The 16,168-nt window shown below is 37.8% G+C and overlaps 1 protein-coding gene across 3 annotated transcripts in view; it reads right to left on the reverse strand.

Annotated features, from left to right (window-relative positions):
• Positions 1-11,590: 11,590 nt before the first annotated feature.
• LOC149954559 (uncharacterized) overlaps positions 11,591-16,168 on the reverse strand; it is a 42,136-nt gene continuing 37,558 nt past the window's right edge. For 2 of the 3 annotated variants that reach the window (XM_090167633.1, XM_090167632.1), the window contains exons 4-5: positions 12,374-12,657; positions 11,591-11,869 (exon numbers count right to left, since the gene is read on the reverse strand). In XM_090167633.1, coding sequence (XP_090023759.1) covers positions 11,641-11,869; positions 12,374-12,657 — 513 coding nt within the window. In that variant the 3' untranslated portion in view covers positions 11,591-11,640. Of the gene's footprint in view, positions 11,870-12,373; positions 12,658-15,527; positions 15,644-16,168 lie in introns of those variants that run through there. The other variant, XM_090167634.1, reaches the window with a different exon arrangement.

A 16,168-nucleotide genomic window follows, 5' to 3' on the forward strand; every position in this document is an offset into this window, starting at 1 on the left:
TAAGTGTAAGCGCACGATGTATACAAAACGAAATTTTCTTCATAAATGAACGATTACGCTTGAAAACTAAATACGGTAAACACACAATAGATAAAAATATATGACTGAAAAAACGAAATAAATTACAAAAACGTACTAGGTGAACCACCCACGGGTTCTACCCTTTAACCATCTTATCTGCTGACTGCGCTAAAACAAGATTTAACCTTTAAATTTTCATACGTAAAAATTTTAGACTTTAAAAACTATTAATATACTTTTCCGCTTAAGCTGAGCTTATAATTTTCTTTGAACCGGAACATGTATCCATGGTTCTGTGGTAAAACACTCGCCTGTCATGCAGGAGGGCTATGGTTCTAATCCCGCCCGATGCTATCGCAAATTGATACTAAGACGAATACCGTAAACAATTGGTGGAAACCCTGCCATTTGGACGTTGAGACGTTTATCGTAACCCTCAGCACTCGGTCCGTCCCAAAAGTCAATAATACATACAAAACGCATACATACAAAACGCATACACAACAAAACTCATCACCCATAACTGCCATAACACAAACTCAACATTCCCACACTACTCATAACAATTCCAAAAAACAAACTTCCCAATAAAACTGAGTTGAAACCGTAGCGACGGTGAGCTTTAAAAAAAAACAACCGCACCCAACCCATCCGCAAATTCATCCGTTAACGCTCACCGTCGCACGGTGGTTTTGCCTCCCTTTAAACTGCAAACACGGTTTTTGACTTTGCCCTGGTAACGCGTTCTCAGCACACAGACACACCGACACACAGACAGACAGACACGGTGATTGTAAAACCCCTCCTAGAGGACATAGTCCCCTCGGAGAGGTAAAAACATTACTTTCAGACACAGTTTAACAAAAGAATTTCGAATCAAATGATGGTCCTCGCCATAGAGTAAACCACTCACATATAGTGGAAGACCCTATGAAAGCGCCAGCGTGTTTTGGAGCAGAGAATAAATATAGTCCGAAGAGCGATGGTATTGTTTTTCCTTTTTTTAGAGTATAAAATTACTTATTCAACCAGATATTGTACATGAACTCTAGGCCAACTTGTTAATTTCACGGCTCGGAAACAAGACGTTGCTTACGAAAAGTGTTAACAAGTTTCGCTGGTAGTCTTCCACTCTATATGAATGTGTTACTCTATTGTCCTCACTTAATTTAAAAATATAATGTGTTAATTTTAAAATGAACTTAAATTTAGTGTTTTTGTTATTTCTTTATTTAGGCCTTTTGCTCAACATGTAATGTTCATAATTACTGAAACTTTTAATCTTAACATATAATGCAATCTTGACTTTTAGCTATTTATAACATCTTGCATAAGCTTTTTATGTTGTTGGGGACCTATAGATGCAAAACCCTAAGGCTGTTCTTATACATAAAAGACGCCAATGCCTTGAAGTCTAATTTACTGTTGTTTTTTCACTTTAAGTCTAATATAAACCGATGTATAGTTCCAATTTCTGCCGCAAGATGTCACCGTAGTTTCCATTGATATGAATGGGCGAATTTTAGCTTTCCCCGCGTTCCTTACCCCTTTCAAGCTACCGATGTTGCTCATTCGAATCTCGCTCCCAACATTGCTCGATTTTACGTTAATTATTTTTAATCAAATCGTGTATTACTCATAATTGTTTTCGTTTTCATCAAAATTTACGATTTATACACCAGTTAAATTTTTAGAAAGTAATAATTAATTAAATTAAATTTGAAAAAAAAAATACGAAAATATTTTGGAAATCACACAGCGCCATCTATTTTAATATCGATGAACTATTCAAATTTCAAAACGACCGAAATTATACAATCTACCCTATTTTAAGTTTTATGGGAAAACTACTTAACGAAATCACAAAAAAAGCTATTGAATGTTTCAATGTATTAATTTTGAAATATTTAAAAGTTCATGTTTCTAAGAGTGTCCAAAATAAATTTAAAAATGTTAATCAGCTAGGCTAATACCCCAGGCGACTTTTAAAGCCTCAAATTCAGGTGGCCAGGTTACAATGCGTAGGAGGGTGGTGGCAAGCCCTGCAAGCCACGCGAGCCAACAGCTCCCTACACTAACTATTACCGTTAACCTCAACACGTTTTTATGGAAGGGGAAACCGTAGAGCTCGGTTTAAATTAACATTATACTTAATATCTTTAAAACTAAATAAGATATGAAGAAAATTCGAAAAACAATGGATAGACAACGTTGTCAAACGTAAATAATTAAAGTTTCAAGATTCTCAGAATAATACATTAATGATGTTCATTTCAAGTAAAGTTTGTCAAGTTATTTTTAGGAAATCCATAAAGCAGAACCCGTGGAATTTAAACAAATATAAACTTTATATTTTACGTCAATTTTAAACAATTTGGGTTAAGACCCAGTTTATATTAGCCTTAAAAGCCTAGAAATATCAAATGTCAGTGGCGGCTTAAGAAGGCTGGGTCCCCGGGGCGGCGGCAGTGTTTTGTGACACCCCCCAGGACCGTGCAGAAGTTTTCACGGGTCCGTCTTCTTCAAGTTCAATCGTTCTGATTTGCACCCCCCCCCCTCGTCGAGGTTTTCTGATGGCACCCCCTGCTGCCCTGGTACCCGGGGCGGACCGCCCCCCCCCTTAGTCCACCACTGCAAATGTTTTTGACATTTCTATCATAGATGTGTTAATTCAATGTTAATGTTTTGAGTTTCTGGAAACACTTTTACACGTTCTTTTCCATATTTGTAGGATTGATAGTCTCCGAGAATCCGGTTGTTTGTTGAAATGGGAGGAAGAGCAGCAGCGACCTCTGACGCTGAGGAAAATGGAGGAAGCCACAGCGCGAGGAGACGAGGTCGATTACATCCGGCTGCGAGATCTCCAAAGCACATTATCTCTCTTGGCGGGGGGCTACTTGGCCGGATTCGTCATTATCCTGCCGGGTCTCATCAAGAGATTCGCGAACTATCTCACGATTAAAATTAAAAATTTAAATGGTCCGGGACGAAGCGATAGAATCGGTGTTGAATACGCGAATGATTCTACAATAGACGGTAAAACAAAGGGGCGTGGTACGGGAAACCGTGCCGATCCTTCCAAACGGTTCTCTATCTACTGAAGGAACACTGGATTGGTTGATATTTGAAATTGCGCTGAATACTGTTTATGGCTGCCTCTGAGAAAAAAATATCTATGTTAGAGGTAAATCACTATCCCTCGCTTGAAAAAATGCTCGTTTAACTATAAATTTAGATATATCTTTGAGCTCGTTAAAATAAAAAGCATTGAATAAATCATATTAGACGCGAAAAACGGTAGAAATTATCTCGCTAACTATTGATATGGAGAACTTGTGAGGTTGGAAATAGGTTTTTCAAAAACTGATCATTACAAAATATTATCTCTCATCACCTAATCAGATATTTTGCTTACCTCCTTCGACCAGCTTACGTCAGAATACATTTGTTTGTCGTTTCCTTGTATTGCTTTGGGAAATAAATAATTTTAGGCAAAATTCGCAAAGCTTTAAATAATAAAATAATTGTAGCTTTACTTGTATTCCATGAAAAATCCAGTAATCCTTGTTTTGGATGTCACTGTCTCCATTTTGGAGCAAAGAGGTTATTTCGAAGATGCACAAGAGGACTTTGTGATGCGCAGATCCTGCTTTCCAAATCTAATTGTTACACTTGACGTTAAGAAAGCTATGGATGATGGGGCTGCTGAAGAAGTGAAGATATAACTTACCTTGATCTTCGAAAGGCTCTCGTCACTATGCCGCATTTCCATCTGCTTTGAAAAATACTGCACCGTAACACCGTTCCTCCTTTTTTCCTAAGGTGGATCACCCCTTTCATATCTGATAAAAAACAGGGTTTGCTTAAAAGTGTAATATACAGAATAGCTCTCAGAATTATTATCAAAATTAATATTTTCATTAATGATAAACCATGGGCCATACCTATTCATTCCTCAACATTATTTCTGATGATAGAAAGTTGTGGAACCAGGGCCGACAATCCCGACATAGAGGCTCTACAGAATGATTTGAAATTTATCGAAAACTGGGCTGCGGAAAATTATGCGCCTGATAAACCGGTTGTAATACATATTGGAAACAATCTTTATTGCAAGTTTATTTCAATAGGTAGAGCCTTTAAGTTGCCGATGATGTCCATGTTCGTGTTTCACTTTAGCTGCGGCTGCGAAAGGTACCTGGATTTTATTTGTACTCATTTTCTCACATGTTAAAATATAATTTTTTCATACTTTATCGCACATAAGTTCGCCAACATATGGATTTCTGTTCTAGGTTTTACATGCTTATCTCATAAATAAATAACTTAAAATGGTCTCCACAGTACGACAGTGGCGAAACGAACTTCACCTTCGATGCCTGAAACTGTTGCTATTAGCAAGACGACGCACCGATCTCATTAAATTTTTCAAACTCCTTTACAATTTCTATTCGATTCGGTTTTAGAAGCTCTTCAAAATAACGTGGTTGTGCTGTAAAGCACACATTGTCTAAGAAAATAAGGTGAAGAAAGTCTTATTGCTTCAGTGAATTTGTATTTATTTGTGTGAAACAAAAATACAAAAAATGATGAGATTGTACATGCAAGTTTGGACAAATTTCGAATTTTGTGATTTAGGGTACAGTCCTGACCAAACGTTTCTGAGCGTTTTCTCTGGGCAGCCATTTTGTTTCTATTTTATGGGCGTGAGTTAAGCCGGAAATAGAAAAACCCTTCCAAAATGACTTCACGACAAAATGAATAAATTATATCGTGCTTACGCTTGTTCGACGCGTGATCATACTCAGAAACCAAATCTAGTTCCTTTTTCCAAATCGGTTTCGAACTTTTAAAATAACTGAAAAAAAAGTGACGACGAAAAACAAGAAAAAATTCCCTAATTTTAAAGTGAAACAAGAGCAGGCGTGAAAGAACGTTAAAAAATTGTCGTTCATGAACATACCTTTTTATGCTTCACCCAAAATATTCGCGTCGAAAGGAAATAGAATTGTGTATGATATATTTTGCTCTTCTAACTAATGAAAGGATAATGTTCTAGACTTCAGCATGGCTTAAGAAAAGATAATGGGGAAGTTTTGTGGGCGATCGCAGTGGCCTGAGAAGGAAGACTTGGCTTTTTAGTTCCACATCGAGATATATATATATCGAAGTGGGACTATTGCTATGGACGGATTGTCGTAAAGTGTTGTGTGTTTGTTTGTTTGTTTGTTTGTTTGGTGTGGAAAGCAACGACACGGCAGATGGCGCTGCGAAAATAATTTGAAGTTTTGGCGAAACCGGGATTCGAACTCACAGTTAAAAACTCCGAACGATGACGCCTTTACGCTCTCGGCCACTGGAAGCTTCCTAAAATTCGTTCGGAACTTCTACTGTATTCTCGTTAGTTTTAGTTAGTTGGCTAGTTAAGTTGTCGAAATTCTCGTCCGTTTTTATGCCTTATTTTACGTATATTTTCCGAAATTTAAGGTCAAGTGAACCTCAAACTTCGCGTCGGGTGGTGGGTGGTGGGCGGTGGGTGGTGGGCACACTCGCTTAAGATGCCTCGCTCGAAAGTGAGTACTCGAATAAACGAGCTCGAAAATTTTAAATGTTCGGGTGGTGAGCAGTGGTAGGTGGGCACACTCGCTTAAGATGCCTCGCTCGAAAGTGAGTATTCGAATAAACGAGCTCGAAAATTTTAAATGCCCATATGCACTTATAAATGCTCTAAAAGCCCCCCAATGAGATACTTATTTTCTTATTTAAATAAATCAACAAGAGACATTAAAAAACTTCATCACTCGTTACACCAAACAAAAGGTTCAAGACAAACTACGAGTTCAATCCACACTGACGAACTTCCTTTTGGGTAATAAAAGCAATAGAACCATAGAGAAACAATTATAAATTGAAGTCACTATCGGGAGAAGGTATTATATTATTAAGAACACGCGTACGCTTAAAAAGTTAAAGCATTGAAGACTCTATTTCCCTTCACACACTTACGTACCGCCATTATTAATTATTGGACTTCCACACTCATCCAAAAACTAGGAGCATTCGGGCATATGTAGTTTTATATCTATGAAGGTAAATTTTTATTTCGATAATCTTTGCCGTATACCATTCGCAAAACTTAGGTATATTAACTTACAAGTTCACGTAAAGACTACCCGTTTATAGCTCTACCACAAATAGATCGAAATTTAAAATATAGCTTTTTGTCAAATTACCTTGCAAGTTAAGTCAATAAATGACCTCAACAGCTTATGAATTGGTTTGCCCACCCGTGTATCCTGAGGGTGGGCGGTGGCCTCTCTTTAACATAGGATGGTAAATAGTATAACTAACTATAGGAAATCACATGGGCTCAACAGTTTTTATATTAGTTTGCCCACCCGGATCTCCTGATGGTGGGCGGCATCCACCCTTTCACTTAGGGTGGCAATTTATATATCCAACGATAAGAAATCACAAAGCCTCAAAAGCTTTGTATTAGTTTGCCTACCTGTGTCTACTAAGGGTGTATGGCTTTGCCCATTCGAATACACTGATGTGGAACTAATATTACGGCCTGGGCCGACTTGTTTATTGGAGATACAAGAATTTACGCCTATAGTGGGATGTTTTATTTCCCCAAAAAACCGCCAAGATAGTGTTGTTACACCATAGCAATCACCATCTGCTACCGCGTGTAGCTGCCTAAAACTGAGTCTTAAAGAGATAATACACTTTCACATTTATGTTGGATCATCGTTTTCACATTTCCATCTGCTGGAATAACAATTCTAAACTATAAATGATTTCAGCAAGAACTGATTTTAAAATAAGTCGTGCTAACCACAGTGAGTTTTTTGGAATGTTTCCGCATAAAATGTGGCGATTCGCGAAACTAGGTGTAACGCCAGATATTAGGCATATTATCTATTTATAAAATCTCAAATATTTAACAGTAATGTGTTAGCTTCCCTTTAATTATTCGCATCTAGTAGGTTCTTTTCAATAAATAAATTCAAATGTGGGGCCTATATTTGAAGCCCTTGCTGCCCGCTGGGTGGAGTAATTGCTCTTATATATAAATAGCCGCTTTCTTTAATCGTGTTGCTGACGGGACAGTTCTGGGAAGTGGCGATTCCGTAAGCCTAGGGGTCTCTCTCCCCATTGTGTCCATCTAATATCGTTCTCTTTCGTGCTGACAGTATCTGCTTCAATGTTCCCTTCCTTATTTAACCCTTCTTAAAAGCTCCCTTCCTATTTTTAGCCCGCGTTTATTATATTTTTTTTAGGAATTCGTTATATTTCCCACTGCCATAAATAATATAAGGATAATAGCGGTGGTATATATTCTCCAAATGCTGAAATATTCATTGTGACTAGTCGTTTTATGTTTCTGAGCATTACGCTCCTAGTCCCGCTCCTAGCCCCTTAATTGAACTGTTGGTATCATAAAATGTGTGTGGCCCATTTTTTCGGAATTCCCAGAAAACGTTGTTTGGATGGCCTTGCTGCATTTCGTGGTAGGGATGTCATCCCCCTTCAGCAATTGGGCAAAGCTAAGGTGGTGAACTGCTGACGATCTTCGTGATTGACAGTGGCTTAGAACAAAACCAAGGAGTTGGACCCAAAGAGACAGAAGTGGCCGGGGTGAAGGAATCCAAGTGGTGTGCGAAGTTTTAAGTCATGCCACGCGTTTACCAAAAGTCTAAAAGTTCGGGATCTCACTAAGGGTGGCCAAAGATGAAACCTGAGGCGAGTTGCCGACACTTTTGCGGCAATCCGTGGTGGAGAAGCTGGGTGCAGCGAACCAGCTATCGAGGGATAGTGGTAGCTTCAGGTGTCAAGTCGTATAATCTCCTGTTGGGAGTGTTAGGTGCAGACTCTCCCATCGGTGGTAGCATCGTCCAAGACTTCAGCGACCCGATGTCGTGTTGACATTTATTTTACTTTTGGTACCAAGTCGGCTAGGTGTGTGTTTTTTTTTATTAAAATAACTACCATGAAGTATCCCTCGTCGTAAAGTTTTATTGTTTTATAAGTGTTTTTATTAGTTTTTAATTATTTTGTTTATTAGATGTGCGTATTCAAATGTTTTTTATGGGCTGCTAATTAGTGTTCCAGGTTTATGAGTGTATTTTAATATTCATTCTCATATACTAATTAGTTATTAAATGGTGGCAAACCTTATCATAGACAGTAATCATTATATAAGTAATCTGATAACCTCTAAACTGCAGCTATCGCTACCCCCAATAACTAATGGTAAGTGATCGAACCGGGATGATTTTCTAATTGTAACAGCCGCAAGGTAAGTAGGCTATGGTGTCCACCGTATATTGGTATAGTTTGTGAATACACGTTATAAAGGGTTATTCTACGGAAAATGGTTTATTTTATATATTTTAACAATAATCATCAACTTTATTTGACTAGTAATTAGCAGATACCAGATTTGGCTAGAGGCTTCTCGCCACCACCCTTTTTTAAACGGCGCGAGCATCACGTACAATGATACAACGCGGATAAGTTTGACGACGGCAAGTGGCCTGATGGAATGTCCCTTGTTCCATGGACCGGCGGAATATCGTTGGTGTGGGACTTCACCTGCACTGACCCTTTGGACCCGTCGTATTAGGCGTCTTCGTCTGCAGCCCCTCTCTGGGCCGCAACCCAGGCTGAGTCGAAGAAAAAAGTGAAGTACTCCGGGCTTGAACACCGATATTTGTTTCAAGCAGTGGTGGTAGAATGTCTCCACTCCTTCGGCCGCGAAAGTTTGTCTTTGTTCCATTCTATTGGTCGTCGAATTCGTAAAGCTACCGGGGAGCCGCGTTCCACGGTATTTTTGACTCGGCGGATAGCAATCGTAATACAGCGGGGTAACGCCGCGTCGGTGTTGAACACTTTTCCGTCCGGCACCTCCCTCGCGGAATATCTTTATTGCCTGTAAAGCCATCTTTTTGTCCTTCTATGTATTAACATGTCTTTCAAATTAATAAATTAAAATTGAAGATTAGTATATGTTTATTAAAACACTACAACTCTTGTCTTTGGGAAAATGGTGTTAAATCAGGTACACTAATTATCACAGGTAAATTTAGACTTTGAGCGACACTGTCTCAGATTGTAGCGTTTCTTTGGTGCTTGACAGATGAGTGGGGTGAAACAAGTGCTGTTTCTTCAGTTGGCGCACCATCCGGTAGTAATACAGTAGGTTGAGGCGAAATCGGTTTGTAGAAAGAGGACTAGCGGGTTATACTATGTAAATTCCGTTCAGCTGTAACCATTGATTCTTTCATTACGGTGATTAAAAAATGGGGAAATTTTGTTAGTACGATTGGTGAAGGCCTTGACCAATACTTCATCCCCAATACAATGTTGATCGGCACAACCGGAGCCGGCAAAGACAGTAGTAAGTTCTTGATCGCTGTGAGGAGCATTACGGTTGTTGGTCAAGAATCGTTGGACTTCGTCCTGCTAGTCAATTCCCGACACGTCAGCAGCGCGAATCACTTTGTAAATCCTCGCCATGAAGCGTTCTGCCATGCCGTTATTTTATGATATTGAATACCACAAAAAGGTAAGTAAATGTACTCTGAAAAAGAGCGCGAATTGAAAGGTGGACCGTTATCAGACTTTATAAATTCTGGAAGTCTGAATAGAGAAATAGTTTAGCCAACACTTTTGTGTTGATCTCAAGTGATGTTGACGAAATAATTTCGGCCAGAGGGTATCGAGAGTTTTCATCCTATAGTAGATATTTCCCATTCTTAAATGGGTCCAGATGATCGATGGCCAAAGGTTTGCGAGTAAAGGAGTCATAGTTAAAGGTTCTTACACGGAGTTCGGAGTCACAGCGAGACACGGTACCCAGGATCGTAGTTGTTGAATAACTAAGGTGTCTATGTTGGGAAACGAAACTTCGGTGTGCAATAGTTGATTAGTTTTCACTAATCCCAAGTGAGCAATTGCTATTATGCTGTTGTGTAGGGTAGTTTTTAACGTAAATTCGGGGCACTTTCAGGATAATTCCATCTGCTACGGTGAGCTCATTTCTTACGAGTTCAAGGCGGCGGAGGGTTTCCTTACTAACACTTGAATTTTGAGTTTTCCAATAGTTCATTTGGAGACACTGTACGATTTTATCTGCGCCTGAAGCGTATTGTATTTCTTTGGTATAGCCTGTTGAACAATCATGTTGATGTGAGGTTCAGTCGCCAGTGATATACATTGTGTTGCTTGTCATGCATGTGGCGAGGGATGTCTTGAAAGATAATCCGCTGGAATTAATTTACCTGGCTTTTATACTAGACTCCTATCATACGGTGATAATCGGAAACGTTTTAGCCTTTGGGTTTCAAGCAAGGTTAGTAAAGGAAGGTGCCGAATACTGCCTTGAAAGTTTCATTTTAACCCACTACCTCGATTATTTTGGCTATGTGAACATCCTTTAGCACGCTTATACTATTTTAAATTTTAAGTAGTTTTTTTTAAAAAAAAAACTAATTAAAAAGTAGCCTTTGCAATAATGGAAATTTGACAGAACATTGATAATGGTAATATATTATAGCTAAGGATTTAAAGTTCACCTCAATGTTTTACTTTTAAGATTTCGTCTGAAACAATTATTTTTGACCGTTTTAAAAAATTCTTAATAAGAAAAAAACCAAATCTAAAGATCCAATCCTCCTCCAAGCCATTTAATATAAGCTTTTACTTTATTTGAAAATCATGCACATTAAATGTATTTCAAGGTGTCGCTCTATTATATAATTGCTGGTTATGATTTTGTTCTACTACATAATGTTGTAAATGAAAAAGGTTCGATATATTCTAAACGTACACCATTACTAGAGGTCGGTGGAACGAATAAATTAACCGGAAAAATTTCGATTAACCATAAAAAGTTTGGTTAACTGTTTTTTATGAACATTTTATACGAATAAACAACGATTTAACATGCAAAAATAATCGGTTTTTTCGTATATTTTTGGATAATTTGCGGTTATGAATAAAAATAAATAATTGGATAATTTATTATTCAAACGCCAATCTCTAACCATTACCATCTGCATATTAATTGCATTAATAATCATAAATATGATTATTGTAATAAGGATAAGGTTTTTTTGTAAAAAAAAATAACACAATACCTTTCGCTTGAGCGCTTCCATGATGCGATTTCTATCTGCATCTAATTGTTGAAATTGGAGTCAAGGATCGAAAAAGGGTCCAAAAACTCCTTCGGGCCGAGGCCGAGGTTTTAAAATGTTCGACTCGGCACAGAGGCCGAGGGTATTCTAAATGGCCGAACCTGGGCCAAGGCTCGGCTCACTTCGGCGCCCTTAAAGGATCGAACAAGGGTCTAAAAAGTAAAAACTCCCTCAAGCCGAGGCTGAGGCCGAATATTTAACAATGTTTGGCTGGGCACCGAGGCCAAGGGTCTTCGAAATTGGCCGAGCCTCGGCTGAGGGCCAGGCTCGGTTCGATCCTTTATTGGAACCATTTTTAAAGACTTATCTTTGAATTTTCAAAGTGTCGTATGTGCAGCCCAACTTTGACAGTGTAGCTCACTGAAACATTTTATTATTTTCAAATAGTCTGGTTAGTTATTTCAGTTTAGTTCTACGTCCACAGTTTTTTCACTACATAGAATACAGATTCAAATAGAAACACGAAAATGAAGACTATTAATCCACAGTAAAATATTTTGAACACTGGTGCGAGGAAAGCCACACTCATCGACTTAAATTGATTGAAATTTTCCTCTGGAATTTGCAATGTCTCTCCAATCCTCCAAAAGTCGAGTCTCTCTTTTGGCCTCGACTGAGCAGTTTCTACAAATCTCAGAACCCTTTCAAAATTGAAATAAATGATTTAGAACTCGATGATCCAGCAACATTTCCTTAAAAGTTGGAACCAGCAAACATTTCTTTAGTTTAATAAGCAGAAATCATTACTCTACACTAGATACTACTAGAATTGGAAGGTGTGGTATTAAAGTATCATTTAATTTCCCACCTGGCTGCAACTGCGCTGGAATTCGTGTATTTCAAATTATGTTAAGACTATTTTAGATTATTTTAACTAAAACACAGTTTGTTCACTCTCGTGTTCTTTTATACAAACAATAAAATGTATTATGTCCCGTTATCTATCAGCCTTAAAAAATAATTACGATGTTACGTTTGTATGACAAGGTTAATTGTAAGATGACGTCATCGTTGACATAGAAAGCATACGTCATTGTAATTCCATTTGGTAATCCCACAACTATATTTGTTCTCGTCCCTGCGCATGTGCTTAATATCTTTTAAACTAGTGTATTACATTTCAAGTTATTATAAGTGACACTCACAGATAGTTAATCCTTTCTAATAGTTCCGAGCTCAGTCTTTTGTTGAGGTAAAAATGCAGGGTGTCCAATTCATAGAATTTATTTCCGAAGTAAAGTCTCAATTTTTCGTCTTTCAAGCGATCAGCGTAAAAGATGGCAAACTTTGAAATTGCAAAATCCGGGGACAAAAAAACCGCAGCCTTTCCCGCGATAAATTGATCAATAACTTCGTCCATATTTCCAACGTATTCTCCATCCATCTCCATCCTCTGTATTAATTGATCGTAGAAGTGACCCACGTTTTTCTGTTAGAAGTACGCAGAAAAACAATGTTTAGATTTTATACACATTATTAAGGTATAAACATATTTTTTTCCTAAATGTTTGAATCATATATGCAAATTCTAAATACTTCGGACTTGAAAAGATAAACACAACATTTTAAACCACTTATTACGCGTTATAGAGCAAGATAACCAATTATTTGGTTAATAGGACGGAAAATTAACGTTTATCCTAACGTACAGTTTAGATTATAAACAATCCGTTTAGGACTATTTCTGGTTTTTAGGCAACACTGTATTTTTCGTTTCGTATCGCCGAGTTGGGGCCGTTGGTGATCGATTTTATGGTTAGTATTTTTATCTTTTGTTTTTGCACAATTTACAATACTATTAATCGGTGAATGGCATATATTTACCAACACCCCCAATCAAGAAGCCTTAAATAGTAGAACAACTCATTATTGATCGTAATCGAGAATTAAAATTAAAGCCTGGCCCGTATTTTCAAGCCAATCTTTTCAAACCACAAAACAACAAACTGAGCCATTGTAAATATTTCTGGCTTGGAATGGCTTTGGAAGAATGATTTTGATTTAATATCTTAACTCTAAAATAATCGATAGAGATATAATTTACAAGCCGATAAATAAAAGAATAACAATAAATGTTTATAGCCTGCTATTTTGTCAATAATTTGGGTTTAATTTATCTAATTCCCAAGACATTGGTTGACAAAATTACTAATGAACGCGAAACAGATCAGATTTTCTTATAGTTAAGTGAGTTTTCATCACCCCTCAAAATAAATAATAGGATAAAAGTATATATTTCTTAGGGATGCACCGATATGGGTACATAAGTATATGTATTTGTACCCCGCTGCTCCGCCTTAAGCACTACAGCGGCCACCTAAAACAACCAGCCCCGGACAAAAGTGCGCTTTGCGAAACAACGTTCGGCCAGTGAGACAGCCATTTTGACCGCCTCACATATAGCAAACAAACGCCCTCATCACGGCCCAACAAAAGGCGACACCATGGGCTGCCCGAGACCCACCCTCGCACAGCTGAGGACTAGAGTGGCTTCCTCTTCCACTGCAAACTACCCTCCTTAGTAGGTCACAGAATGACGAGTGTGGAACACCCATGAGGTTCCAGTGACCCAGCGCCCCGATCACATGACCTTGAGAGCCGGGTATGGAGCCCCCCACAGGCTCCAGTGACCCCATCACACCACTAGATAGGGACAGTGGGAAACCGATATGGGTACAGCCGATATATCGGCCGGCCGATATATCGGCTAATCGTGGCCGATAATATCGGCCGATATATCGGCCTAGGATAGCCGATATATCGGCCGATATTAACAAAGTTACCTATCACAATATTATGCTTTTTGTTTACTCTCGTAACCACCTGTTAAAAAATGATATGATCTAAGGCTTTTGGAGTCTAAAAACCACTTATGATTCCTGACCGTTTTGGACGCGAATAATTATTTCCTACAACAGCGATCAAAAAGAAACACTAGAAAATGTTTTTCTAATACCAGAAATATCGGCTAATATCGGCCTCGCTTAAGCCGATATTGCCCGATACCGATATTTGAAAAATTAGCCGATATATCGGTTACCGATATATCGGTGCATCCCTAAATTATTTCTGAACTGAAATATAATTTTTTTATTGAGAAAACAAACGTTGTAAGTTAATTTTCTCAAGCAAAATAAAAATAGGGACACAATAAATATTTATCGTCGGCATTTATACACTATTATTTTGGAAGAGTAATATCCACGCCACTTTAATGGTTAAGTAAATGAAATTTAAAATGTTATTTCCTTTCATAGACAAATTTATCGACTGACCATGAATAATGTATCGAACTTGGATCGTGAAGCTATTTGCAATTTGTCGAAAAAAAAATTAAATTTTAACTTGAAGTTAATTTTATACCTATCAAATAAAACAAAATAATAAATAATAATCAGCACCATCTTAGGCCTAAGTCATCAAGCGACTTTTACAGCCGTTACTTCAGGAGCGCGGTGGCAAGCCCTTCAAGCCACGCGAGCCAACAACTCCCTACACTCACTATTACCGTTAACCTCAACAAGTTTTTATGTAAGGAGAGACCGAAGATCTCGGGGGAAAACCCCTTAAACCAGTGGGGAGAGAACTTACAAACTCAACGCAGATGGAGTTGTTCCGAGTTTTCACCCAGTGCCACAAGCCGGGATCGAACCCGGCTCCTCTTGGTGCGAGGCGAAAATGCTAACCACTACTATTGTATTATCAAATGTAAATAAAAACCTTTCATTTGACAACTTTCTCTAAATATTATGGTTACTGATGAACGTATGTAAACACCATTTAAATCATGGTTATCGATTTGATGATTTAGTCATTTTTAATTTTTAGACTGCCAAAGCTACAGGTTTAAATCATAATTCCCGGAGTGGCCAAATAGTCTACGAAGTTATCTGCCCTCAGCGGAAAACTAAACGTCTGGAAAGGAAACCACATTTATTACCTATATATTTCGAATCTAAACATGTGTAGAGCCTAAACATAAGGGTTGTTTAAAAGGTTTAAAATTAAAACACTCTATATGTTTTTTCGCTAAATAAATTGAACCTGTCCATATTTCGCTTTTACGCGTGTTTAAATATCGTTTCATTTCGACGTTGAGGAAAAACATTAAATTCTTAACGTTGTTTTTTTCTTGAAGTGTAGAGCAGTGGCGGATTGGGTTGGTTGCGTCTTCCCGCGGGTTAAGACTTTCTAGTCATCGATTTTATGAGAATCTGTTGTTTAGCTCATGCCTCGCGATAATGAGATTTTGTTTCCACGCTGACTCTAGTTTCAAATAATGAGCAATTAAATACTTACACCCAATTTAGCGAAGAAACCTGTTGGTATTAAGACGACAGGAATCAGCTCGGGTGTGTTCAGCAAGTCCTCAATCGAATCGATGAAAGAGGAACGAGCAACCATGATATCGCTTTTCAAATTTCCACAAAAATGAATAATTAAAACAAACGATGCCAGAATCCAAGAGCCAATCACGAATAGCAGCGAAGATTTTGAGACAGAAATATGTTGGGCTAAGCAATTATAACATTTGTAAAGGTGCTTTGACAAACTGACAAACAACAGATAAATGAACTTTTCCACGAAAAGAAGTAACTTCTTTAAATTAAGGGTAGATAAATTAACAGAATGTATTATTGATTTTATTATTTAATACAATGCAGTGGAGGTATGCCTAAGCTAAATTGGTTTGGCATTTGGTTTTAAAACCATATAAAATAACAAATAATAATAAAAATTTTAAATGGAAATCACTGAGGGAAATTCGTGGACTCAAAATTTATCTGAAAACGCGGCTTTATGTTTTCGAACTCGCTGTTCAGTTTGGAACAGTGCTTTGATTTCCATTAAAAATTGTTTTACAATAGACAAAGACAATTCACGAATTACGCACTTAAGCTCACAAGAAAAGAATCCTATTTTATTTACGTTGAAAAATC

The sequence above is a fragment of the Leiobunum rupestre genome, chromosome 3 (genome assembly GCF_980474605.1).
Source record: "Leiobunum rupestre chromosome 3, qqLeiRupe1.1.hap1, whole genome shotgun sequence".
NCBI lineage: Eukaryota > Metazoa > Arthropoda > Arachnida > Opiliones > Sclerosomatidae > Leiobunum > Leiobunum rupestre.